The 25,934-nt window shown below is 43.7% G+C and overlaps 3 protein-coding genes across 5 annotated transcripts; 2 read left to right on the top strand and 1 right to left on the bottom strand.

The window, feature by feature from the left end:
* Nucleotides 1-990: 990 nt before the first annotated feature.
* Nucleotides 991-6,992, bottom strand: LOC105908640 (myelin-associated glycoprotein-like). Of its 3 annotated transcripts, none has more exons than XM_031584248.1 (9): nt 6,938-6,992; nt 6,318-6,372; nt 5,794-6,150; nt 4,940-5,103; nt 4,567-4,726; nt 2,883-3,474; nt 2,154-2,160; nt 1,852-1,938; nt 991-1,536 (listed from the first exon to the last, which is right to left on the bottom strand). In XM_031584248.1, exons 2-6 carry the CDS (start codon nt 6,361-6,363, stop codon nt 3,059-3,061), a joined length of 1,143 nt encoding a protein of 380 aa, XP_031440108.1. In that variant the 5' UTR covers nt 6,364-6,372; nt 6,938-6,992; the 3' UTR covers nt 991-1,536; nt 1,852-1,938; nt 2,154-2,160; nt 2,883-3,058. The 3 variants fall into 3 exon arrangements, with proteins under 3 accessions (XP_031440108.1, XP_031440113.1, XP_042565933.1); XM_031584253.1 differs by having other exon boundaries at nt 1,852-1,935; XM_042709999.1 differs by lacking the exon at nt 6,938-6,992 and having other exon boundaries at nt 6,291-6,372.
* A 2,501-nt stretch (nt 6,993-9,493) lies between these two features.
* On the top strand, nt 9,494-10,467 carry LOC122133556 (caspase-1-like). Its single transcript, XM_042709998.1, has 2 exons — nt 9,494-9,617; nt 10,050-10,467. The coding sequence occupies exons 1-2, from the start codon at nt 9,611-9,613 to the stop codon at nt 10,319-10,321; spliced, it is 279 nt and encodes a 92-aa protein (XP_042565932.1). The 5' UTR covers nt 9,494-9,610; the 3' UTR covers nt 10,322-10,467.
* A 203-nt stretch (nt 10,468-10,670) lies between these two features.
* caspa (caspase a) lies at nt 10,671-14,829 on the top strand. The gene is made up of 6 exons (XM_042709337.1): nt 10,671-10,730; nt 12,634-12,798; nt 13,477-13,717; nt 13,804-13,920; nt 14,029-14,138; nt 14,614-14,829. The coding sequence occupies exons 1-6, from the start codon at nt 10,671-10,673 to the stop codon at nt 14,704-14,706; spliced, it is 786 nt and encodes a 261-aa protein (XP_042565271.1). The 3' UTR covers nt 14,707-14,829.
* Nucleotides 14,830-25,934: the final 11,105 nt, after the last annotated feature.

The raw sequence follows: 25,934 nt of genomic DNA, 5'->3' as shown, positions 1-25,934 counted from the left end.
TATCCGCTGGCTGAGTGTTACATTCATTTTGATATTAAATGGTTGTCGTGATGGAAGTGAGGCTACCCGGAACCCTCTGATGCTTAAGAGCCAGCTTGGCCCTGGGATGGGGGGAAATGACCTACAGCTCACCCTCATGGGTCCTTCAACTTTACAGTTCCAGAGAGCCAACCACTCAATTGTATTTTTCAGAAATGAACGAACTGAAAGCCCTACATTTTACCAGCGTGCTGGGAATGTGACCGCTTTGGTTAACCCTCACTGCTCACCAACAGAAGTGATCGCTTCTCTATTTAGTGCCTCTTTTGTGGTGGAGCATTTTTTCTCACCCCCGTCCTCATGTAATTGCCTGTCACATACATTCCCAGTTTATAACCATTCAGTCATCCCGCTACTTCAGTTGCATCTGAGTGACAACATTAGCGTACATGACAGGAGATATTTCACATCTTTCGAGCTACTCTGGTGTTCCTCTGGTACTGGAAAACAGTCTGTTTATCTTTATATTGTTTGATGATGTTAAATGATACATTCCCTCTGATTAGTACTACTGAATAATAATGTTTCATGATAAAAACCGTTAATACAATGATTTGTTTCCTCACGTTCTGGTGTCAGTGTTCATCATTTGGTTATTCAGGTCTATGAACAATACAACATACCTTTTTGGAAAACAAGGTGACCTGATTTTGAGGAGGGGGTCAAGAATTCCCTTGAAAGTTTTTTTTTTTTTTTTTGAGTTGTTCATCAAGCCCATGTATCTTTCAAGAAGCTTACAGTAGAGTTAGGTATTACACTGGAATTTGATTAATTCACTTTTTGAACTGCCAGTTGTGTAACTCCCACTGTTGCTTACTCCAAGCCCCTGTGATTATATGGACTTCTGTTTACTGGGTGTGGCAATGTGATATTTAATAGCACTATGGTGACAATTACATATACTTGATAATTTTCCTTTTTTTGAGAAGAGAGTCAACAACAAAAACAATGTCATTTAAACTGGCCAGAGAGTTTAATGAACCACAATATAACCACAAGACGAATGAAGAGATGCATCTTGTGAATAGCGCAGTGGATGTTACAGGCGTGCACTGGCTTCTCTTAAATTTCCAGTTATGAACCCATTTTATGCACCTATTGATATGGTGCCACTTAACCATCAGTTGACATTTTCTTGAACTGTGAGATATATTCTTTGTGTCATTTTTCTGGCATTAAAACGGTTGGTTTTAATCATGGGCTAAATCTTCATACCCAGTCTGAGACCAATGCTGAAAATATATACATATTCTTCTTTGGCTGAAACCTATGGATCTCTATTGGCTACATTTTCCATCTATTTAATATATACAATCTATTTAGCGACTAATAACATGTCAATACTGATGAATTGTAATACTGGAATAGTTCAAACTTAATAGTGGACTGAATGATCAGGCCATTCCATTCAAGAGTTCTGTAATGCATTCGTTATGCTGGTCTCTGTCTTCTCTCAGTACACACGTTTTCTGTACCCGGCATCCTCCTGACGTTTTGCTATCAAAGGAAGAATAAAATGATACACATGCACAGCACACAAACACACATGGTTAACTGAAAACCTCAACAACACATGAGCCAGTGAGAATAAAAACACACGTTGACATGTTGAAATGTGGTGCTGATGAGGGGTTTAGTATTACATGGTGCTGAGTGAAAGTGCCTTGAGACAATTTTATTGTTTTGGCGCTATATAAATACAATTGAATTTAAATTAATTTAATTTAATTTAATTTAATTGAGTGAAACACTTTGCTCATAGTCGTGGATTAGGTCACACTGTGGAAGCCATAGGGCGGCTGTGCTCCTTACCTGAATCTGCTCATAATCTGGGGAGATGTTTGCTAAAGCCAGGGTAGCATATGGCCCTGAAAGCGTCTCTTGGGTCTTCAAAGTCTGCTTTTGGTCCAATAGGCATTTATTACAACCAAATCAAAGTCATTTAATTCAGACACGACACAATTTTAACAGCAGACTGTTGGTAACTACTGTGTTTCTGTTCAATCTAGCACATTTTTGTATACATGCAGCGGATACCATTACTACGCTGTAGTACAGGGCTATTTCATATATTTGAACAATTCATTATAAGAACAAAGGAAAAATATACTTACAATCAGTCTATTTACCAGGAGCGTGTAGAACAGAATAGAACAGGTTACAATGTGCACTTCTATAGATGGCTTCCTTCATAAGCCTTTCAGTTAGTACATCCATATTATTATAGGAGTCAGTGCTTTTGACTGTTTGCGCAAGGTATAGGTTTTAGGGAAAGTGGTTTGAAATCCAACACTTAACATGAATTTAGATAATGATGTTCTTAAGGAACTCTGCACAGAAGATGTGACAGGGGAAATGCTTTAAAATTGACACATTGCTTAAAATTAAGATAACCCTTGGACTTGTTTTGAGTGTATCCTGAGCAGATGGATGGACTAAAAAGACTAAAGACAGACACCACAGGTCTAGGCCTAGAAGTCATCCCGGCATGGGTGCTGTCATGTCAGAGACATCTCCATGAAACGATAGGGCTTTAGTAGCCTAGCCCATGCCTCAACCATTTAACTGCAGACAACAACTCTACACACATCCACACAGTCAAACATGCTGATGAGTCATAACAATCGTGCATGTACTACATACAAATATGTACAAATAGATACAAATCATGGCAACTAAAAACAAAGAAGCTAAATCATTTCAGAACACCCCTGTTACAGAATGGCTGTGTACTCATTACCAAGACTAAATATTAACAATTAATTTTATCAATGAATATTAACAATTAATTGTATCAATTAATATTAACATTAATTAATTTTTGCTGCAGTTGTTTGACGTACCTTTTGTATTTGTAAACATCCACGGCAACCGTGAGGACATACAGAAAGGCCAGAACCCCACATACAATGTATGGCAACATAGAGCACTGCTGACCTGTGTGGTTAAAATACAAAAATAATCTCAATGTTTATTATGAAAACAACAAATGATTGAAAGACTGAAATATCTAGCCTCTTTACCTAAGCCAACATTTAGGATAGCTGCTGTAGACGTAATTGTACACAATATCACCTATATGAACTTCAAAAATATTACCAGCTACATATATCCCAGTGCTGCATGGGTGTATACCACAAAATGGCATTGCCATTGAAAATGACCCACCTTCAACCTCCAGAGCCACAACTGCAGACTTTTCCTGTCCATACGGATTAGTGGCCTCGCAGGCATACAGACCCTTGTCGGCCCAGGTAGCCATAAGAACCAATTCCTGGCCCGTGGCCCTCAGAACCAGATGTCCTTTGTTCTCTGTCCACCAGTTGTAGCTGGTCACTGCGGGATTGGCCTCACTGTGGCAGCGCAGTGTCACCAGCTTTCCTACTGGGACCGGACTCGGAAGGCTCATCATGACCCTGGTGTTGTGTGGACCGTCTAGAAGGCAACAGGGCTCGGGTCAGCTGAAGTGGTAAGAGGACAGAACCTAGGTTCTTCTCTTAGTGTATTTCCAGAACAGAGTATATAGCACAGAGAGTAACAGAAGTATATTGAGAAAAAGAATGACAAATGTAACAACCTGGTGTTAAAATTGTAATAAAATTTCAAAAAGATTTGTTTAGAAACCAGTCAGAGGGATAGATTTTGTTCACTGCTGCTTTTGAATAAAGTGGAAGATAGTTGAATGGTCTGAGTGCTTATACTGATGGTTCAAGTAGGGTCGCATGCAGGGTTTTGTGTGAACCAAAAGGGGTAAAAAAAAAAAAAAAGGCTAGGGCATGTGCTGAGGCAATACAGCCTAAGGGCCGAAACACACCAAACGCGTTTTTAAAACCGCAGACGCTTCAAAAACAAAGTATTTTGCCCGGCGCCTATGAAGCGGAGCTGCGTGCGCAACCTGCCTGGGCCGAGTGTGACATTGATGAGCGGTGCGCCTCCGCGCCTTGCGCTGAAAAGTTGAGAATATTTCAACTTTTAAGCGCACCTAAAAAATGCTAGAAAAACGATGGTTTTGCTAGCGTCACGTTTTTAGAAACGTGTTTGGTGTTTCCAAGTAAAGGACCACCCTACTACTAAGTCAAACCAACAACCCAAAATGCTTTGTCAAAACAGAGTCTAATGGCATAACTCGCCTCATCAAGCATGAGGGTTTAGAACAAATATATTGTTGTCCATTCTGCTCAGAATTTTTTTTTAATTGTTAAAACTGTTTCAGGTCAAGGTCTGTCTCCCATGCTGTCTTACGATGAGTGAAGGAACATGTTGTCACTGGGAAGTATATGAAAATAAACAATGTTTCATAAACTGTTGAACTGGCTTGACTTAATCTGGTCCTGAACAGGTCCTTGACCAGAATCATTCATGTGAAGGACTGGAGTGGGCTGGTCTTGACCTCAAACACTCTTTCACGCTCCCTCTCTTACTCACTCACTCACTCACTCACTCACTCACTCACTCACTCAATCACTTAATGATTTACTTACTCAGTCAGTCATTCACTAACTCAATTCCCCATTCTCTCTCTCTTACACAGAATGTTGAGGGTCAGGCTCTCCACTTCTCCATAGCTTTTGCCCCCATCTCTTCGAGGGTATATGGCTTGACATGTGACGTTACGACCATGGTGAATGGGCTTCATCATGAAACTCTGGGTGGCAGTCACAAACCTGACCCCCTGCTCAGAATCCACCTTAAAACATCAATAAAGATAAGGCAATTATTACCGGTATACACATAAGGACATTATTATAATTTTCAGCTGGATTTCATTTAAGTGGTTGTTTACAAGGGGAAAAACACATCATTGTTTATACTACATTTACATTACTGTTAGTGGTCATAGAATGTTGTCAGCTGTTGGTATTACATTATAACTGAGGCGTCCTCCAGAATGCCTGAGTACCTGCAGAAAAGACTCCACCTGGCTGCTGCCCATCTCAGGATCAATCTTCACTTCTGGCGGAAGAGATGGACAGGGGTCTCTGGCGCGGCAAGTGAGAGTCAGCGTCTTCCCTGCTCTCAGCTCACCTGGGGGGCTCATGCTCAGCTCAGGTGGAGGTAGGCTTCCTGGATGGGGGGTAGGGTAAATGAAAACAGTAATATCAGTTTTGAGGAAAAACAGTTGTAAAGTTGTGTAAATGTGCACTTGTGTGTGGCCCTGTGGTTTGACTTTGCAGACGTAGGCCTATTACGGCAAGAACAGCGCTGATCTGTGTGGAGAAGCTTTGGAATGCGGAAGCAGCAGAGCACCAGAAGTTTGTGTGTGTGTGTGTGCGTGTGTGTGTGCGTGTGTGTGTGTGTGTGTGTGTGTGTGTGTGTGTGTGTGTGTGTGTGTGTGTGTGTGTGTGTGTGTCGGAAGCAGCAGAGCACCAGAAGTTTGGAGGCTACCCAAAACAGGGCGGAGCAGCTTATTATAAAACCTAGCCTATTATGACATACACCCAATAACAGATTAATTGTATGATTGGTATACAGCTTGCATATATTACCAATTAATTAATGGCTGTAAAACCTCTCGTGATAAAAATGTTGGCATTTTAACAAGAGATAGTGCAAGAGATAATAGAAATAGTCTTCACACATCAACTCTCCTGTTTTGTCTCCAAAATGAAGTGAACCACAGCAGAGCCACTATGTGTGTACACAGATATGTACAATCCTTGAGAATTTAGAATGAGGTACATGAATATATATTTTTTAAATGTATAATTACTTGTTAGCTCTATAAGTCAAGTTCATGACAGGAAAACACCTGACCTCTTTGAAAGCTGATGAACAGCTCCTTGCTGTATGTGTACTTCACCTCATTAGGTCCCTCCACTCTGAAAAGCAGTGGTTCACTGAATCCCTGAGGGAGGTTTGTGAAGACGGTGGTGCAGTTCTTGCTCTTGAAGTCTCCCACAATCTCTCCCCCAAAGTCACTGGCCAGCTGCTTATTAGAAGAAAGCACTGTAGGGCCACCGATCAACCCCCTTGACCACAACACTGTTGAATTATTGAGCTTTGCGTTGTACTTTGCAGGTAATGTGAAAGTGCAGGGGATCACAATACAAGACCCACTGACGGCAGTGATGTTTCCAGGCATCTTGATGGACCATTCCGTGCAAAGGCAACCTATACAGGGAAAGCACATGGTTCGCCTCAACAGCTTTTCTACTGTTAATACATGTGTGGCTTTTTAAACTGCCACACCAGAACATGAGGTAATGATTGAGGTATATCTATTGGCTACTGTATTATAGTGAAATATACACCTTGTATTGTAAACATGTAGGTCTAACCTTGCAACATGAAGCCAATAACAGATGAAGCCAGTATCCCAAACATATTTTCTTCCTTTCATAAAAAGAAAAAAATGATACAATGACATAAAGGGAGACATTGGGGACACATTGCAATGTGTCTTGGCCCATCATGATGCATTACATGTTCTTTCCATTTCCTCACCAGAGCAGCCTGCAAGCACAATCTGAACACTACTTCCTCTTACGCAATTGAGTTTTTTTTTATAACTTAAAATGTTTTTATTCTGCTTACCTTCAATTCATTTTACATTTTCAACTTTAAATTGATCAAAACATGAGTGGTAAAAACATATTTCAAATACATGTGAATAAAGATCTAGTGATGAAAGTAAATTATCATTAGAGAAAAAAGATGAATGCATTTTTAAACATCAAGACTTCCCACTGTCGCACAGTTTCCAGTTTGAATGTCAAGGTGTGTCAGGTACAGTCTGATTATCAGGCTAAATGAATCCACCCATGAAATGATCAAATCGGAGAACATTTGAATACATTATATTTATTGTAACACTTCCATGTGTATTAAGATATATTCTTTGTCTAATAGGTTGAACATGGAAAACAATTCAAATGTTTAATACAGAGGAGCACCCTACCTGATACAGATCTGTTCAATGTAGTCCGTCCTCTCAGACTGACAGTAATAAAGGAAAACTTCAAAAAGGGGAACTGATCATTTTCCAGCTCTTACAAAATAACGGAAAATAACTTGTTACTACAACATGTGTGCTTTGTTTACCACTTCCTTCCCTTTCTGTAGCTCCGCCCAGGTTGTGCTACACCTGATTGCTGGATGAGATGCACCTGGCCAGGTGATTAAGCAGCAGTTAAAGTCTCTAGTTTCCTGCTGCAGAGGAAGAGGCCTCTAGCTTCGGGACTGCTGGCCTTGCTGCATATCAGCCTGGACATTTTGTCGTATAGTTGTTGTGTATTTGTTTATATTAATAGACAAACTAGTACTAGTAGTTAACTAGTAGTTAATTTGGGTCAGTGGTGGAGTGTTGTCTGCCCCCATAGGGCCACCAAAAGTTGAGGCGTAACATAACTATTTTCTAAAAGGGGTATGCCCGGGGTTTCTGTTTAGTGCAAATTAATTCATGTTATGTAGGCCTGCTGATAGGGTTATTGCCCATAAGTTCACACCAAACTGTCCACAGGCACTATTACTGCAATGTGAAAGGGCCAGGTAAGGGCAGAGATTTCATACTATACAGTATCTTCTGCTAATAATGTTCTGTGTCCGAAATGTATATAGGTCTACTGATAGGGTTATTGTATAATATATATATAATGTATTTTCAGCTGCCAGTATTTTTGGTGTAAATGGAATATAAGGGATGTCTTTGGCGTAAGACGGGATATATTATTTATTTTGCTGTGGGAATCTCTCCAATGGCCCCAAACATATACATAACAAACAAACATAAATCTGTACTCAAACAGTACTCAAACTAGTCAAACAGTATTCTCAGTATTTACTTCACCTCACATCAGATAAGTACTCCTTCTCTGCCACCTCTTCTGAAGGAATGAGGCACCCTTAAATAATACTGCTCATTGGGCTAAATTTGACCAATCATCCCCAATTGGACCCAACCATTTTAGTGGGGTAACCCTCCCCACATTAGTCCTATAATATCCATAGTATGTTGCATTAACAAATACATAAGCCCACCACCAAGTTCACCAGTGCACCCAAAATCATACATACATAACAAGTCAAACACCCCTCATGCCAATTCCCTTCTCCCTTCCCCGTGGGACGTGCAGAAATGCCGCTCATCAGCATTCCGCATTCCGCAAACAAGCAGCAGGACTGGAGTGCTCGGTGAGACTGTGAGTATCTGTATGTATGAGTGAATTAACCGGGTTTGTATATTGAAACAGAGAGTAAATGTGACATGACATGATAGTGGGTACCGCACTATATGACATGGATTGCTGGTTTGAGGTTTCGCTGCCTGGCAGCCTTATCATACCAGGCCTTTTGGCGAGTTTGTGCTTGTTCCATGTTTGCCTGCACCAACTCTGTCATGTTCTCCATCTTTTCCCTCATTTTGAGGACATGAGCCAGGATGCTATGGACCTCCTGTGTTTCAGGCCCCTCCCAGGCCTCCCTAAGCACATCCAATGGCCCTCTCACCTGTCTCCCAAAAAGAAGTTCAAAGGGCGAGAAGCCTGTGGATGCTTGAGGTACCTCCTGGTACGCAAAGAGCAAGTAGGGCAGCCAGTGGTCCCAGTCCTTTCTATTGGTTGCCACAAACTTCCTCAGGATGCCCTTTAACGTCTGGTAATAGCTTCCACCAGACTGTCTGGCTGAGGGTGGTACGGAGTTGTCCGAATGCGCTTGATACCCAGCAAGCTATATAGCTGCCTGAGCATTTTTGACAAAAAAAGGCTGTGCCCTGATATGTAATAACTTCCTTGGGGATGCCTACCCTAGAAAATAACTTGCAACAGGGCCTGTGCAATGGGGCGGGCGGTCACTTTACGTAGGCGTAGGAGGGTGTATTTGTACCCTGCTTGGGTTCTCTCAAGGGGTCCTACAAAATCCATCGCTATGCGTGTGAATGGGACCTCTATGACTGGTAGACTGAAAGGGAAAATTGCTAGGTTTCCTGCCACTGGTGATTTGACACTCAGCACAAGTTTACAGTATTCCTGCACATCCCTGTATAGTCCTGGCCAACAAAACCTGGCCGCAATTCTCTCAAAACTCTTGGTGCTGCTCAAGTGACCTGCCCATGGGATATTATGCACCATGGCTTACACCTTTGACCTTTGCCTAAACTGCTTAGGCACCACCAGCTGCTCGACCCTGCCCTCATCTGGTTGATGATACAGAAATCCATCTTGAAGTAGATACCCATCTCCAGCCAATGTCGTTGGAACTCCTGTGGAGGCACCATCTATATGCATGACCCTGTCATAGGCCTTCTGCAATGTGGGGTCTTCTCTCTGCTGCTGCTGCTTAAGGTTTTCAGGCAATGGTTCCCAGTCTTCCCCCGGCTGAATGAACAGTACTGAGGATTACATTGCCATTCTGAAAATTACATTTTCATTTTCATTTCGATACTGAAATGCTTTCATGTATTTGTCAGCAGCTGGCTATCATATTACGTAAAGGACTAGGCATGACAACCTGTAACGAACCAATCAGGGTTAAGCAAAGTACAGGAAGAATTATTTACGTCCTTCAATTCTTTTGTGACTCGTCTCGTTTACCACACCGGTAAATTCTGCGGGAAAAAAACTTGAATATTTAAAAAATGGCAGGTAAGATTAACGTTAAAACTATTTATATTTGCTTTCTAACTATACAGCCTATAAACATATACAGTATCTCCTGGCACGCCTTGTCTTCACGTCTTCTGCCCTGAATTTTGCAAAGTTTTGTTTCTTCACCTTCTTTTAACAATTGCCTTGGGTTAGAACCTTGCTGTTATACTAAAATGCCGCTGAACCAGATGTGCTTAATTTATGAATGCATTTAAACAAAAAATGTATAAGTTATGACTCAAAACGAGATTACTTTCGCTTTGCAAGAATTTGGCGGTATTGTTCAGTCAGTCATACCAGAATGGAACAATTCCACACTACTGTACACTTATTAAAAATGTCTCCAATTGATCGCTAAAACAGCGTAGACATCACAGGTATTTTAAGATGAATACCCATTCTTGGTTCTTTTTTATTATTATTGAATAGCTGTGAAGTTGTACAACGCTCGCACTAAGTTTGTGGAGAACGTATCTGCACCCGTACTCAAGCAATTGCTGGACGATCTCAACGAAGGACGTGTCTTGAATGAAGAGGAAATGGAATCGGTTATTGAAGAACACAAAGCGAGGACGGACAAGGCTCGCTGTCTTATTGACATGGTTCGGAAAAAGGGGGAAAAATCTTCTAAAAAGATGATCGAGTATATCAAGGAGAGAGATGAAAATCTCTACGATGTGCTGGGTTTTGCCAGTGAGTAACATTCCAGATGTATGAAGACGAATAGGCTACTCATAGGCTACATTGTGAATCATATGGTCATAAACTTAAAGTGTTTGAATAGAAACTGTTAATTAAATCATAACTGCATTGTATTCAAACGAATAAATCTTTTATCAAACTTTTATCAAACTATTACTCATTGAGCTAATTGAGATGAAACAAATAACATTTTAATGACAGTGCCCCATGGATGTTCATCCTCTGCTGGAGCTCTGCGCAGCTATGTGCTTCTCATTTTGAAAATAGAATACATCACTTGCCTGCTTATAGACCGAACTGCATTATGTTCCAGCTGCCCCAACACCATTGCCACAGGTGGCAACACCAATGCCACAGGTGGCAACACCAATGCCACAGGTCTCAGTTGAGAACCCAGATGAGTCGTTTGTATCAGAGGTCCTTCTACCAGCTCAGAGCAGTTCAAGTCACAGAAACTTCAGGAGGGAAACAGGGTAAAGTGTTTTTTATTACAGTTTTTCTCGATTGATTACATTCAAAAACTGGAACTTATGGCACAATGACCACAACCTGTAACTCATGTGCCAACTCCCTAAACCAATTCTGCTAAACTATAAGCACAATTATCTGCTTTAGACACAGATTTCAATTGTTAACCGCACTTTCTTCAAAACACAACACACAATTATCTGCTTTAGACACATATTTCAATTGTTAAACACACTTTCTTCAAAACACTAAACACCATCCTCTCTACTTTGCACACTTCATCAATGCCAAAACCTCCTTGTGTTCAGACAGAACACACTGCTATTCAATTGGCAAAACTTACATTTCCAAGGCTGTTGTGCCATTTGAAATCAAAGCTTTAGCAATATGATGGCCACAGGTTAGCTCCTGGTTTGGAGAACAATTGATGGCAACATTGAAGTGAGAGGTGATAAGAAGGGCAGAGGAGTGAGAGTAAGAGGAGGAGGAGGAGGAGGAGGAAGAGGATGAAGAGAAAGAGCAAGAAAAATAATAAAGTAATTATCTCTGATGAGATTCGGGCCACTGTGGTCAACCATGGTTTGACCATGCAGGAGGCTGGCCAGAGGGTTCAACCAAATATAAGCCGCTTCTCAGTTGCATCCATTCTCTGGACATTCAGAAGAGGGAATAGGTAAGAAACACTACTATGACAGGAAAACACTAGTTTGAATGCCTTATCAGGAGCATAGTATTCTTGTATTTTCCATTGTACTGTATCTGTAAAATTACGTAAACAAATACAAAGTGCAACCATTGATGACCAAGACATATTCCTAAACATCAATACAGTGAGCCTAGCCACAGTGGACTGTGTTCTAAGGCGGAACACCTTGAGAATAAAGCAGGTGTACAGGGTGCCTTTTGTCAGAAACTCCGACAGTCAAACAGTTATGCTATGACTATGTGCAAGTAAGTCATATACATTTCCACAACTGATTGCGTCCTATCAGCACTGACACATTACTGTACTGTATTGTAATCCAATCCAATGTTACAGTTTTTCTCGATTGCTTACACACATGAAGCATGCCTCGTTTTCTCAAAACTCTAAACACAAATCCCTAAACCACTCACACAAAATGCAACAACATTCACAACACTGTGTAGGTCTATTTCTGATAGCACATTGTCAATATTGTCTTGAGCTAGAACAGGATGCAGTAGTTTTTTGTCCTTTTTTATTTTACATTTTTCTTTCTTTTTTTTGTTGACTGTACTGGCCTATATCCTATTGTTTGTTCTGTGCAAATCATTTACACATTCATTTGTGTTTGCTGTGATGTATAGGCTACAGCACTTTTGGAAAAAATAAAGAAATATTTTAGTTGTTACTGTATATGTATGTGTGTTGTTTTATATTTGCGTAAAAACATTATACAGTTATATTTTACTACAGGAGTAGGCGTATAGTAACATAATGTTCCTGATAAGGCCTTCATACTGGTGTTTTCCCATTTCATAGTAGTGTTTTCCATTGAGCACATCAGTGTTCAATCGATGCTTAGAATGCCTACTCATATAATGGGCTGTGTTTGTCATTAGAAAACAAAGTACCCTTTTGAGGTGATATAACACTGTTTTGAAAGCAAAGTTGCCTTTTGCAGGAGATATAAAGGGTTTTGCATTTTGTGTGAGTGGTTTTGGGATTTGTGTTTAGAGTTTTGAGAAAACGAGGCATGCTTTCAAAAAATGTGTGTTAGCAATCGAGAAAAACTGTAATGTAAAACATGTCCTTTTATAATTTAACCTCATTTACAAAAACAGCAAATGGTGAGTTTCTTGTGATTCACCACCCCCTTAGATCTACAAGCCTGGAAGGAAGCGTCTGGCACTACTCATTAACAATGTTAAGTTTGACCGTGAGAGCTTGTTGAGACGAGGGGCCGAGAAAGATGAGGAGAGAATGGAGTTTCTGCTGAAGGAGCTGGGATATGAAGTAGTAAAACACAGGGACCTCTCTGGTGAGGTAGGCAAGATTACATTTGTCTGCTAGTCCCACAAAATGTACCGACTTGTATAACTTGGTTGAATGCACTCTTAATGGATGATGATCTTGCACCGTTCAGAATCTACACTGGGTTCTCGATTGTAAAAATAACCTATTTCTTGTACATTAAAGTGGCATTATGCAGTAATTGTACTTCAGGATTTGGGTTAGGATACGCAGTTTTATCTTAAAATAACAGCTTTAAAAAAATTGGAGCGCTACATTGACTTTTAATATGGAGAATCGCCTCCGTCCCATTGCCATACCAGGGTCCGTAGGCAAATGACTAGGTAATGTAGGTTTGCCTGAAGCCGCCCGGTTTTTACTGTCTGCCGAACTAGTAAGTAGCTTATTTGCCGTCTTGCTTTGTCTTGTGTTGCACTTGCTTGATGTTTGACTGTGTTAGGACAGTTGTTGACTAACTAGTTAGCGATTAGCAATTGTTTCGTTATGCTACTTTAAGATTGTCAACCTTAAGGCATGGCTGAAATGCATAGTTAATTGTGATGAACCAAAATTGACCAGTAGCAGAAATGGTCATATTGTTATCAAAGAGATTGCTTCTATTTCACCACAAAAAAGTGTGTATTGCCAATGGTGTAGATAATTAAGGATCACAAGACATTATATTTACCCTAACAAAGTCTATCCCTGCAGGAGATGGACAGGGCCGTCAGAGATTTTTCAAAACGTGAGGAGCATGCTGCATCTGACAGTACCTTTGTCGTAATAATGTCACACGGGAAGAGGGACGCCATCTTGGGTGTGCACCGGGATAGCTGCCATCCCAACCCTGACGTTTTCCACATCGATAAGATGTACAACCACCTGAACACCAAAGGTTGTCCTGGATTACGTAACAAACCAAAGGTCATTCTTATTCAGGCCTGCAGAGGAGGTAGTTTTCTGACTTTACTCTTGAGTGTTCTATGTGGTCATTTTGGGTCATTCTCACATAGAAGTAATCACAGTTTACTGTTTCAGATGAGAATGGACATGTTTGGATGTCGGATGGCATGCAGGATGACAGTGCTGCTATTGAGAGTGATGACATGGAACATAAGGAGAAAGACTTTATCTCTCTTCTTTCCTGCACACCTGGTTAGTGGATCACTTCTGTTTCACTCTGGTTTCTTGGGTCCATTAATGAACAAATGCATCAATGCAGCACACTATATACATTACACTGAGGTTATGTTCTCTCCTCAGATACAAAATCCTACAGGGATGTGGAGAAGGGCACTTTTTTTGTCCAGTACCTTGTGGAAGAGTTCAACACCCATGCTCACAAGGACCACGTAGAGGAATTGTTCACAAAGGTAATTATAATGCATAAGACTTCAATCATTTAATTCTCTAGTGCATACCAGGCAGTAGACATTTAAGGCAGGGAAGGCGATTTATTTCAGAAGCATTTTTGTTACATTTCTTGAAATCCTCTTCACATCCTGATAGCAATGAATAAATTAAATGCTCTGACAACAAAAAGAAAATAATCCGTCACCTGTGGCAGCTGCAGGGCTGTAAAAAGTCTGTCCAATCAGGACCATCAGTACCACCATCATCTTATGACCTCTTAAAACTTGTCAGTAACCTGATGGGGGCACTGACCCTTCTCATAGAACAACTAAGTTGGTCTGTTTCTCATATATTTTCAGATCTTTTTAGATCTTGATCAGAAGGTTAACTTGTTCTCTTGTTATCGTAGTTTGACTTAGGAATTTCACTTGAACCATATAAACCTAGGGTAGCTTCTTTCCTTAAAGTATTGACAACACTGTTTTCTTCCAATAGGTTATGAGACGCTTTGAGAAGTTTCCAAGACAGATGGTATGCAAAGACAGGACCACCCTCTCAAGGCACTTCTACCTGTTCCCAGGGCTATAAACTAATATAGTGTACTCTGGCATTTTGCTACTTTTTGAAGGAAAATGATATACCTTTTTTAGAATTTGTAACGGATTATCAGATTTGCAATAGGCCATTTGCTCTTTAATTTCATACTTAATGATTAGTATTTGTAATGCTGTGTCTAACACAAGATTACCAACAAATTCTTATTTCCGTTTAAAAAAATATGTAGCTCATTTTAAAATACATCAGTTAATCATGGTGGAAGTAGTAGCCTACATTGGTGTTGTTGTATTTTATCAATCATAGAGAATGTGAGTCATTACATTGATTTAAAAACTGTAATGGCATCTATTCAAGAAATGTATTATAATCCATTCAAATATTTTCACTAAAGTTTATTCTGTTTTTTTATTTTGAATATCTTCACTGAATATCCTGTGTATTGCCATGAGAAAGAGCAATAATTGATACAGGCCATTGTTAGAAAAGAATGTGCAAGAAACTTGTGAATAAAAACTTCATTATCGTGTCTATATCCCGACGGCGCACACACATGCAGGTATGATTTAATTACTTGAATCCACAATTGCTATTGTCATTGACAGTGTGGAAATAAATCTGGCCTACAGACTTCTGTGAATTTTAGGTGTGTTTTACAATGACACACATATAAGGTGACGACTCACCCATACTCCACAGGGTGTCGCTGCTTTATTGGCACCGATCAGTTTGTGTATGTTTTGCAACAACACTGCTGTTGGTGATGTAACGGCGCACATACAAAACCACTTCGATTTTGCCTCTAGTGGGCAACAAACTTGCATTTTTTTACAAAATTGTGGCCTTACTTGCCACTTTGCTTTGTAGTGAGAGTTGCACCATAAGGAATCCCGTCTCGTGGGCTGTTACGAACAATCTCCTTGAAGAGGAGCTTGGAACGGCGTCAGACGAGGAGGTCGCACCAGCACTATTAGTGGATAATGTTGGGATTTGGAAACAGGCTTATCCACCGACCGTGTATAGCGATAGAGCAGAAAAGCCCCAGATGTCACTCACGTTTTGTCGGCGGTCCGTGTCTTCTCATATGGAATGGAGGAGGTGAAGCTATTACATTCTAGCTCCTCACTTTGAACTGAGGGCCTAACTGAGGCTTCCAACCTGAGTACCTGCAAAAAGACTCCTGGCTGCTGCCCATCTCAGGATCAATCTTCACTTCTGGCGGAAGAGATGGACAGGGGTCTCTGGCGCGGCAAGTGAGAGTCAGCGTCTTCCCTGCTCTCAGCTCACCTGGGGGGCTCATGCTCAGCTCAGGTGGAGGTAGGCTTCCTGGATGGGGGCTAGGGTAAATGAAAACAGTAATATCAGTTTTGAGGAAAAACAGTTGTAAAGTTGTGTAAATGTGCACTTGCGTGTGGCTCTGTGGTTTGGCTTTGCAGACGTAGGCCTATTACTGCAAGAACAGCGCTGATCTGTGTGGAGAAGCTTTGTAATGCGGAAGCAGCAGAGCACCAGAAGTTTGGAGGCTACTCAAAACAGGGCGGAGCAGCTTATTATAAAACCTAGCCTATTATGACATACACCCAATCAGGGACGTGTGGTCATATGAGGCAGGTGAGGCAGAGCCTGTCATCTTGAAAAGTAAAAAATATATATATATATATATATAAAATAAAATAAATATTCATATTTCTCTACTAATCTGTGGTATAGGTGTAATTTCTGCATGATTCCAATCATTTCGAGCATTTTTATAATCAAAATCGCTGAATTTGCGCATGTCCTATTCAAATAAACGGGAGAAAACAAGGGACGTGCGGTCAGGTGAGGCACCATGTATTGTCTATGGGAGCTAGTGAGGCAGTGCCTCACCTAGGATTGCGCAATCGCTCCAAACTGGGTTTTGCGCATGCGTGCGCATGCGTAGAACCTTTGAGCTGAGCTCAAAACGCATTGAAAAATCATGTAGGTGAGGCACACAGTACCTCTGCCTCAATGAAGGGGGCGTGCGAGAACGCACCTGTCGGGGTTATGCTGGGGAACGTTGCTCTTCTTCTACACTTCTACTTGACGGCGAAAATGGAAGTTCCCTATCGCAGTAGGACTGTGATATAACAGATGGGACATGACGTTAGTCACGGTTCCAAATCGAAGCATTTATCCATTCACGCCTGAAAGGCTGCGATTCGTCCATGCTCGTGCTCCTCCATGCCCCGCCCCCTCAGGAGCCTATAAATTCAGGAGCACGGATCGAATCATCCTCTTTGAAAACTTCGACCCGAAGTATCCACATCTGAGTACCTTCATTCTACGCTCGTTATTTGAATTTTGTGTGCTTTACGCTCATTTAAGAGTTGAATATGTCCAGGTAGGCATACCCCGACTGTGGGCACGGCAGGGACACGGGCGACCGCCACCGCCGTCGCGTGGCCTGCCTCGGCAGGGCCCACGCGGAGGCGGCTCTCTCTGGCGTCGACCCAGCCTGCGGCATATGTGCTAGCCTCACGCTAGCTAAGGCTACAAAGCGTCTGGCGTTGTGGGAACGTTTAGACACTGGGAAGGCAGCGCCAGCTCCATCCGGGGGAATTCCCCCCGAAGGACTGCACGCTCCTTCAGCCTCAGGCAGCACGGTGTTAGGCAGCCGCTCTACAGCCGAAGCCGCACCTGCTAGCCTCTCCCCGTCGCCGTCGCCCGCCAGCCTGGTGGCCGCGGACCACGAGGCGGTGGAGCTACCTCCAGGCTGTGAGGACCAGCCCGTGCCGGAGCTGGACTTCGGCCTGGACAACGAGAGTCTGCTTGACTTCTCAGACGAGCAGGGCTCGGACGAGGAGGACATGCAGCTCAGTTTGGATGTTAGGAAGCGGGCAACCTCTCCCCCGGCCACATCCAGGACACTGGGCCAGCAGCTGCATGAGGTGGCACTGAGGGCAGCGAGCTGCCTCGGTCTCCCTCTCCCTCCCAGTGTGCAGGCCACGCTGCTGGACGGGGAATTTTATGCTGGCCCAGCCGTGGCAGCCCCCAGCTCCCTCCCCTTCTTTGTGGAGGTGCATGGGGAGCTCAAGACCACGTGGGCAACCCCCTACTCGGGCCGTGCCCCAGTGCCGGGTTTTGCCTCCTACCTGCACCTCGACCAGGCTAAGGAGAGCGGGTACCTCTCTTTTCCGCCTGTAGAGGACGCGGTGGCGGGCTACCTCTCGCCTGCCTCCCCCACGATGCGCCTCGGCCAGAAACCCGTCCTGCCCACGCGAGGCGGCTCTGGCCGAGAAGGCGTATTTAGCAGCTGGGCAGGCTGCCTCTTCAACGAACACGGCAGCTCTCCTACAGCGCTACCAGGCCAAGCTCCTGACGGAGCTGGCCGCGTCGCTGGGGGAAGGACACCAGGCGACCTGTCCCTCCGCCTCACGCGCTGCACTTCTGCATGCTGCTCGCCGGGGGAAGGGCCAGGGCAGACCGCCGGCCACCTGATCTGAACAGTCGACCGCCGAAAAGACAGGGGGGAGCGGTGGAGTCCCCACCGCCTCCACAGAAATCCGCCCGTTGCTCTCATGCACAGTTCATGTCAAGCACGGTAAGCAGGTTCCCACAAGCACCACACTCAAATGTCACAGTCCCTGCCCCAGTAGGCGCAGTGCTACGGCATGCTTGTGCAACTCCCCCTGCGGTGCACACAGTGCACTCGCACCCTCCATTTTTTTTCGAAACCATGAGGGGGCAACCCCAGATCTCGTCTCCCTCCCTAGGCGGAGCGGGCGCAGATCTAGGTTTAGACTCATTGACTATGAGCGGGTTAGTTCCCGACCTATTCAACTCAAAGCCCAGCCTGGCAGGCTCCACGCACTCCCGTTCGGCCTGGCTTTGGCACCGAGGGTTTTCACAAAGTGCGTGGAAGCACCATCGCCCCGTTTCGACAGCGAGGTTTACGCTTATTCAATTATTTGGACGATTGGCTCCTTTGCGCTCGCTCAAGGGCAGTAGCGGTGCAAGACTGCCATCTAGTGGTGGCACACTTGCACCGACTGGGCTTTGTTATAAACAAGGAAAAAAGCGTTCTGCGCCCAGGCCAGACCACACATTTCCTAGGCATGGTTCTAGACTCCACCTCCATGGAGGTCAGGCTGTCTCAAGACCAAATAAATGCCATCAGATCATGCGTGCGTCAGTTCCAGCTGGGACAGTCAGTCTCGTCCCTGTGCTGCCAAAGGCTGCTGGGCATGATGGCATCGGCCGCGATCGCTCTCCCTCTGGGGATGTTGCGCATGCGGCCTTTTCAAATGTGGTATCTCTCCTTGAGACTCAGTTCAACCAAGGACAGACACCGCAGAATAACGGTGACCCCCAGATGCAGGAAAGTCCTGGCAATCTGGAGAACCCCGCAGTTCCTTGCGGCGTCAGGCCCCATGGGCATAGTGACGCACCGCGTAGTGGTAACCACAGACGCCTCCACAAAAGGGTGGGGAGCGGTCTGCGAAGGGGAATATGTGAACGGTCGCTGGTCTGTAGCAGAGGCTGTGTCACATATAAATGTATTAGAACTGCGAACGGTCATCCTGGCACAGCGGCACTTTCTACCCAGATTAAGTGGTCAGCATGTGTTGGTAAGGACGAACAACACTTCGGCATTAGCGTATATAAACCGCCAAGGCGGAGTGCGCTCCCCGTCATTGTACCACTGGGCGAACCGATTGCTCCTGTGGGCAGTGGTTCACATTCGTTCCCTCAGAGCAGTTCATATTCCAGGCCACCTCAACTACGGGGCGGACCTGTTATCGAGGGGCGACCCTCAGGCAGCAGACGCACTGGGCGTCATATTAGAATTCCTACAGCAGTTGTTTGATGAGGGGAAGGCGGCTTCCACTCTCAAGATGTACTTGGCGGCCATCTCAGCCTGATCTGCTGGTTGTGTTACGTGCTATCACAGGGCCTCCATTTGAGCCCCTGGAGACAGTGGACATGAAATTTGTCTCTTTAAAGACCGCGCTGCTACTGGCATTGGCGTCAGCAAAGCGCGTTGGTGACATGCAAGCCCTGTTCGTCAGCCCATCGTGCCTTCAGTTCTCGATCGCTGGGGACAAAGTGGTTATGCGACCTAATGCTGCTTACACACCTAAAGTGGTGGCAACCCCATTCCGCAATCAGGTGATTGAATTAGCAGTTTTCTTTTGCGTCAGCAGAGGAGGAACGTTTGAATAAGCTTTGCCCAGTACGCGCTCTCCGCTGCTATGTGAAGCGCACTGGGGCATTCAGACAATCAGATCAGCTGTTTGTGTGCTTTGGCGCATGTGCAATAGGCAGACCTCTATCAAAACCGAGCCTCTCCCGTTGGATAGTAGAGGCTATCGTGTTATCTTATAAGAGTTTGTCTTTGGATCCCCCGGAGAAGTTGCATGCGCACTCTACGCGGGGGGTCTCTTCTTCCTGGGCCTTACTGAAAGGAGTCTCAGTGGAAGACATTTGTAAAGCTGCAAGCTGGAGTTCTCGCCACACTTTCATTAGATTCTATATGTTAGATGTGGCTGAACCTAGTTTTTTACAAGGTGTTCTACAGGCAGGCGATCTTTGAATCCCCTGGCCTGAGAACGATATAATGATGTATATGTTCATTAGCGTCTACGTGTTACGTTGCGAATGAACCATTCTAGGGTTGGTTTCCTACAGGCGGGGGATCACTGATCCCTGTCGCCTATGTTTAAAGGATGTGCCCTATAATGTTCAGCACCAGCTGCTGTATGAACCTCTAGGAGGGCAAAAGCAATGTGTAAGTTGGTGTGTGTGATTGGCTGCCACTCTATTATCACGCGGGAATATATACGGTCCCATCTGTTATATCGCAGTCCTACTGCGATAGGGAACATCTCGGTTCCCTAAGCAGGGACCAGATATAACAAAAGTTGCGTGTACAGTGTTGCCCTTGGTTTGATACTTCTACGCTCAGTTTTCTTTCCAAGGATGATTCGATCCGTGCTCCTGAATTTATAGGCTCCTGAGGGGGCGGGCTTAGGAGGGAGCATGGACGAATCGCAGCCTTTCAGGCGTGAATTGATAAATGCTTCGATTTGGAACCGTGACTAACGTCATGTCCCATCTGTTATATCTGGTCCCTGCTTAGGGAACCGAGGTTACGTAAGTAACCGAGATGATTTTATTGCTAAGCTGAAGCAGTTCTCAAAACTGGACTTTCAGTCCAAACGTGAAATGATCAATGATGGGAGACCAATGCCGGAGCTTCAAATGACGGGACAGAAGATAATTCACTCTTTCCCTGTCATCTCTTCTCAATGCGTGACAATGTCTGGACTGTAAATGAGATCGAAGAAGTTTGCCTGTCAGCGGTAGGTCCACTATGCAAAATGACCATCACAATTTGTAAACTTTTAGATAGGTAGATGCAGTGAATGTCGACAACTTCGACATGTAACGTGTATTTTCTATGATTAATATGTATTGTGTTGGTTGTAAAGCAGTTTTGTCAATGGGCAGAAAGTTGATGATATTTTTCACTTGACTACGAGGTTCATTATATATACACACTGTGATTAGCTATAGTGCGCTGGGACTTCCCATTCCTCACGTTCCGTTAGCTAGCGTTGGCTAGCGTTAGCTAGCTAACCGTGCTGCCATACTGAACCTGATGTATTTTATCATTTTATTTTACTTGTGCAGATGCTACGTATGCCAACTGTTGTTTGTGTATGATACAGGTATGTTGCTCCAATAGCGAAATATGTGTGTTATATGTGTGTAATATAATATGTGCTTGGTTGTTCGAATTGTTTGTGCACTGGTTTACTTTTATTTGATTAATGTGTTGTATAAAATGAGACAGAAGAAGTTTGCCTGTCAGCAATGCTGCCTATGCCAACTGTTGTTTGTGTATGATACAGGATTTAAAGAACAAAGCAATCGCAGTTGTAGGTGAAACCGGGGTTATTACATTAAGTTAATTAAATCAGTCTCATAAAATGTAATAATCATTAAATTTAGTATTTAATATTTTATAATTAAATTACTAAACAATGGAAAGCTCTAGTTGTATCACTATGCTACAATCTACGTATGGTATCACAATACTAAAGTACTACAATATCATTACACAGTCTATAACACTTTATGAAACAACTAGAAAAGTGAAGGCATTTGAAGTACTTGATTGGCGGAAAATGGCTTTCAGTGTAATATTGGAACAATAACAGGCAAGACAATTGTTTAAGTATAATATAAACAATTTATTAAAAGTAATAAACGGTGATTAACAGTAATATAAAATCAGGTGTAATCACAATACACTGGAGTAACAAAATCGAGCAAGGCACAAAGTGGAGTTGTGAAACGAGGTGCTCTGTTTCAGCAAGGCAGAGGAGGGTGCGTTAGCTTCCTCGTGCGTGTGTGAGCGGGTGCGTGTGTGGGTATGCGCAGTTGCGAGTAAACGCGGTTGCGCGCTCAATGGAGAGAGGGGGGAAGTGAGAGGAAGGCTATGCGCAAGCGCACAGGTGAGGGATGCTCTGTGCGCGAAGTCAATCGTGTCTCCGGCTCCAACTAGAGTTAGGATAGTCACCGGATGCGGCTGCGGGTCCGAGACAGGAAACTTTAGTTTGCTTAGGCGCAACTTTAGTTGGGGGGAGGTGCACGAGTATGGAATGCCTAGAACAAAGGATTTTGCCTTAAGGACAAATCCTAGCTGGGCCTTAATTCAAATACTAAGATCTTCGACAACACTGAGATTGCAATGTGTGCGTGTATATGTTCGTGTGGTGATGGAAAAGGGAGTTAGAGAGAGAGAGAAAGAGATAGAGAGATAGTGCATGCACAAACCTATCTAATTAACTAGCAAAAGAACTAAGCAAGATTATCAACGGTCAAAGACCGGGTAGATTGTGAAATTACAGTTTGCATTTAGATCTTAAACAAAATCAAATAACAAAACTTATCACACAGATTAAAACATACAGGTAAAACTAAATTCTGCCCAGATATCAGCCTTACTTCGATCGCTCTTGCGTGGCGACCAAGATGTTTTCTGCGGGTTTCCTTGGAGCAGCGTGGAACGCAGGCGCAGGGAAATGCCGGGTTTCTTCCTTCTTTAAAGCAGTTCGTCAACTGGACTCTGGTGCGGCCTGGTGGGGGTCGTGATGAGTCTTGAAGGGGATGAAGAATTCTTTTCGTCGACTTGAATAACAGGGAGGAGGGATCCGGTCGCCTTCTCCTATTCAATTAAACTGCGGGGCTGCAGTGTAGTATATCGATATAAACTCAGGTTTTAACTAGCGATTTCAAATAGATTAGAACTTTGATCAGAAGTCCTATGAGCTATGAGTCGTCGTGTTGTCCTTTGTCCTGATGAGGGGTCATCTGCAGGGAGGGTATCTCTATATGATGAATGGACTTCACTGCAGCGAAAACCAAACGAGAGAGAGCGAGTTTTGGGTTTGCCGCGGTGATAAAGGGCAAAACGCGTCACCAGTTTTATGACCTTGTTGCGGCCAATACCGAGTCAGTCCGAATCAGATAAGGGATACAGGAGAAAAGGGGACTCTGGGTAATGTAGTCTATGGTAGGACCACCTACACAGTGTTCGTCAGTCCCCTGTTTGACCACCGTCACAACCGTCTCCGGTTGTAAGTTTAGTCGTATGACTATGTAAAAGTTCGGTTAACAAGTCAGTTGAGTATTGAGCCTTATAACTTATCACAATAAAAAAAAAAAAACGATCGTTTAAAAGTCCTGGTATTAGACAATAACTTGTATGTATACATGTCTATGTTTTAAACAACTAGAGACCAGAATGTCGTAATCACTTCCGGTTTCTGTGCCTCACCAGCCACGAACCTCACCGCACGTCACTGCACCCAATAATAGATTAATTGTATGATTGGTATACAGCTTGCATATATTACCGATTAATTAATGGCTGTAGTGCCTCTCGTGATAAACAATGTGGCTTTTTTTACAAGAGATAATGCAAGAGATAACAGATTAAATATTCTTGGAAATAGTCTTCACACATCAACTCTCCTGTTGTGTCTCCAAAATGAAGTGAACCACAGCAGAGCCACTGTGTGTGTACACAGAGATGTACAATCCTTGAGGATTTAAGATGAGGTATATGATCGACATTGTGACCCAATTTATAATACTTTTTAGCTCTATAAGTCAAGTTCATGACAGGAAAACACCTGACGTCTTTGAAAGCTGATGAAAGCTTTGAACAGCTCCTTGCTGTATGTGTACTTCAGCTCATTAAGTTCTCCACTCCTATGCTTTGATAGTCTTTATCCCGGATTTCCGCGATGCACGCGACTAGGGAGGGTTCGCGATGTCCAGCTCTGGCAGAATGCCGGTTTCCGTGAGCTCCATTCAGCAGCTTGCCTGTCTGTCCGTCCGACGCGCATCCCCTCGTCGGTCGCCTGGGACCTGAGCGCCGTCCTCTCTTCGGATCCCAACCTCTCCGAATCCTTCTCTCCCCCATACTGACGGTCACCTGTTCCATAAAGCACTCTCACTCCAACGTTAACCAATGGGCCAGCTTGGTTATTTACTGCCGTACACCTGACGCTAGTTAGCCTGATTCAGTAATGAAAGGGGCTACACCGAGGCTCTTGTTTACTTCTAGGTTGTGTGTTGCGTTAACTCGCCCCCATGGGAACCCAATTCATCTGCATGTCGTTCCTCCCCCACTGAATCGGGTCACCCCGTGACAATATGACATGGATTGCTGGTGTGAGGTTTCGCTGCCTGGCAGCCTTATCATACCAGGCCTTCTGGCGAGTTCGGGCTTGTTCCATGTCTGCCCGCACCAACTCTGTCATGTTCTCCATCTTTTCCCTCATTTTGAGGACATGAGCCAGGATGCTATGGGCCTCCTGTGTTTCAGGCCCCTCCCAGGCCTCCCTAAGCACATCCAATGGCCCTCTCATCTGTCTCCCAAAAAGAAGTTCAAAGGGGCGAGAAGCCTGTGGATGCTTGAGGTACGGTACGGTAAGTGTGCAGCGAACATTATAGCGTGAGTGCTTGAGCCTGTGAGAAGGATCACGCATGGGACAAAATGGAAGACAAATCGCGGAGCTCACCTGCAGCCTAACCGGCAAGCAACCGAAGCAGAGCGCATATTTGAAAACCTCTTCCTTATTCACGCAGGAGACGGGTGTTTTCCTCCGTATGGAAGAATGACATTGTAGCTGGGTGTCAGAAGCCAAATTAATATGTTTGTGCATATGAGGATGCTAAATGTAAATTATTGTATGCTTGATACAGGTTTAATATGTATAATTGTTGTCTGTTTAGATAATTGATTTATGTATGATGGTTAACTCCTAGGAGGATGAGTTATAGGAAATATAACCTGCAACCAGTGAAGGGCAGGAGAGTTGAGTTTGGACCTCTGACTTGAGAGGATGCCTATTGCTTTTGTTAATGAAGCTATAACTGCTAGTCAGTATAATTAAGTATCTGTTTGTTGTTTGTTTTGAAAAAGTTATTACTGTTAAATGTTAAAGTTTGTCTGTCACCTGCCGGCAGCTTAAATAAATCTGCACCCCTTTTTGGGCTTCTTAAAAAACATTCTCCTGGTTACTGGCTCTGCCGCTCAACAACCTACTTCACACCCCCCCTCCCCCCTTCTCACTGTGACTCATAAGAGGAGTTTGGCCCTGGTGTGGGGTGGACTTCCCAGCCGCAATGGTTGGGTTCGGGCTCCCCCACGATAGTGGCTGGACCCGGGAGACCTAATTGGTCCAATTAAGCCCAATGGGTTGCCCTATTTAAAGGGTGCCTCATTTTCATGAGGGAGGACTTTTGAGCGAGGCATTGGAGGAGCACTGAACTATTGGACTGGCATAAGAAAACACTTCCCTGCTGTGAGGTGAAGTGTAAAGGGGTGTTTAGTTGTGTAAACACTGTGTACTTTGTTTCTGTGCCTAGTTTCTATGCTTAGTTTCTTTGCTTAGTTGTGTGCCTTATTGTGTGCCTTGCTTGTGCCTTGAATGGTCCTGGATTGTGCCTAAATGTGCCAATGATATGCCGAGTTTGCTGTGTTTAGCTGCGTGAACACAGTGTGTGCCTAGTTATTTTACATAGTTTGTGCCTATGGAGCAAGTTGCCTCAATTTTGTGTGTACTGTTTGTGTTTTGATTTATGTTTGTTCATTTTGTGTATATATGTTTAGGGGTTACTGGAGAGTTCCCTTATATGTAAATAAATAGATATCTATTTTTATAAGAGCCACCATCTCCTGCACCGTGTTTTTCCCCACATCACCACCAAGTCCAGGC

This window comes from Clupea harengus, chromosome 2 (assembly GCF_900700415.2).
Source record: "Clupea harengus chromosome 2, Ch_v2.0.2, whole genome shotgun sequence".
In the NCBI taxonomy this organism is placed as follows: Eukaryota; Metazoa; Chordata; class Actinopteri; order Clupeiformes; family Clupeidae; genus Clupea; species Clupea harengus.
Note: the sequence above shows the minus strand (reverse complement) of the source record. Positions and strands in the feature narration are given on the sequence as shown.

Coding starts and splice junctions, on each gene's coding strand:
- LOC105908640 (XM_031584248.1), bottom strand. CDS start 6,363: ATGTTTGGGATACTGGCTTCATCTGTTATTGGCTTCATGTTGCAAG. Junction 5,104..5,793: donor GTTCATCAGCTTTCAAAGAG/GTCAGGTGTTTT, acceptor CCCCCCATCCAG/GAAGCCTACCTCCACCTGAG. Junction 4,727..4,939: donor AGGTGGAGTCTTTTCTGCAG/GTACTCAGGCAT, acceptor TGATGTTTTAAG/GTGGATTCTGAGCAGGGGGT.
- caspa (XM_042709337.1), top strand. CDS start 10,671: ATGCCACAGGTGGCAACACCAATGCCACAGGTCTCAGTTGAGAACCCA. Junction 12,799..13,476: donor ACAGGGACCTCTCTGGTGAG/GTAGGCAAGATT, acceptor CTATCCCTGCAG/GAGATGGACAGGGCCGTCAG. Junction 13,718..13,803: donor TATTCAGGCCTGCAGAGGAG/GTAGTTTTCTGA, acceptor TTACTGTTTCAG/ATGAGAATGGACATGTTTGG.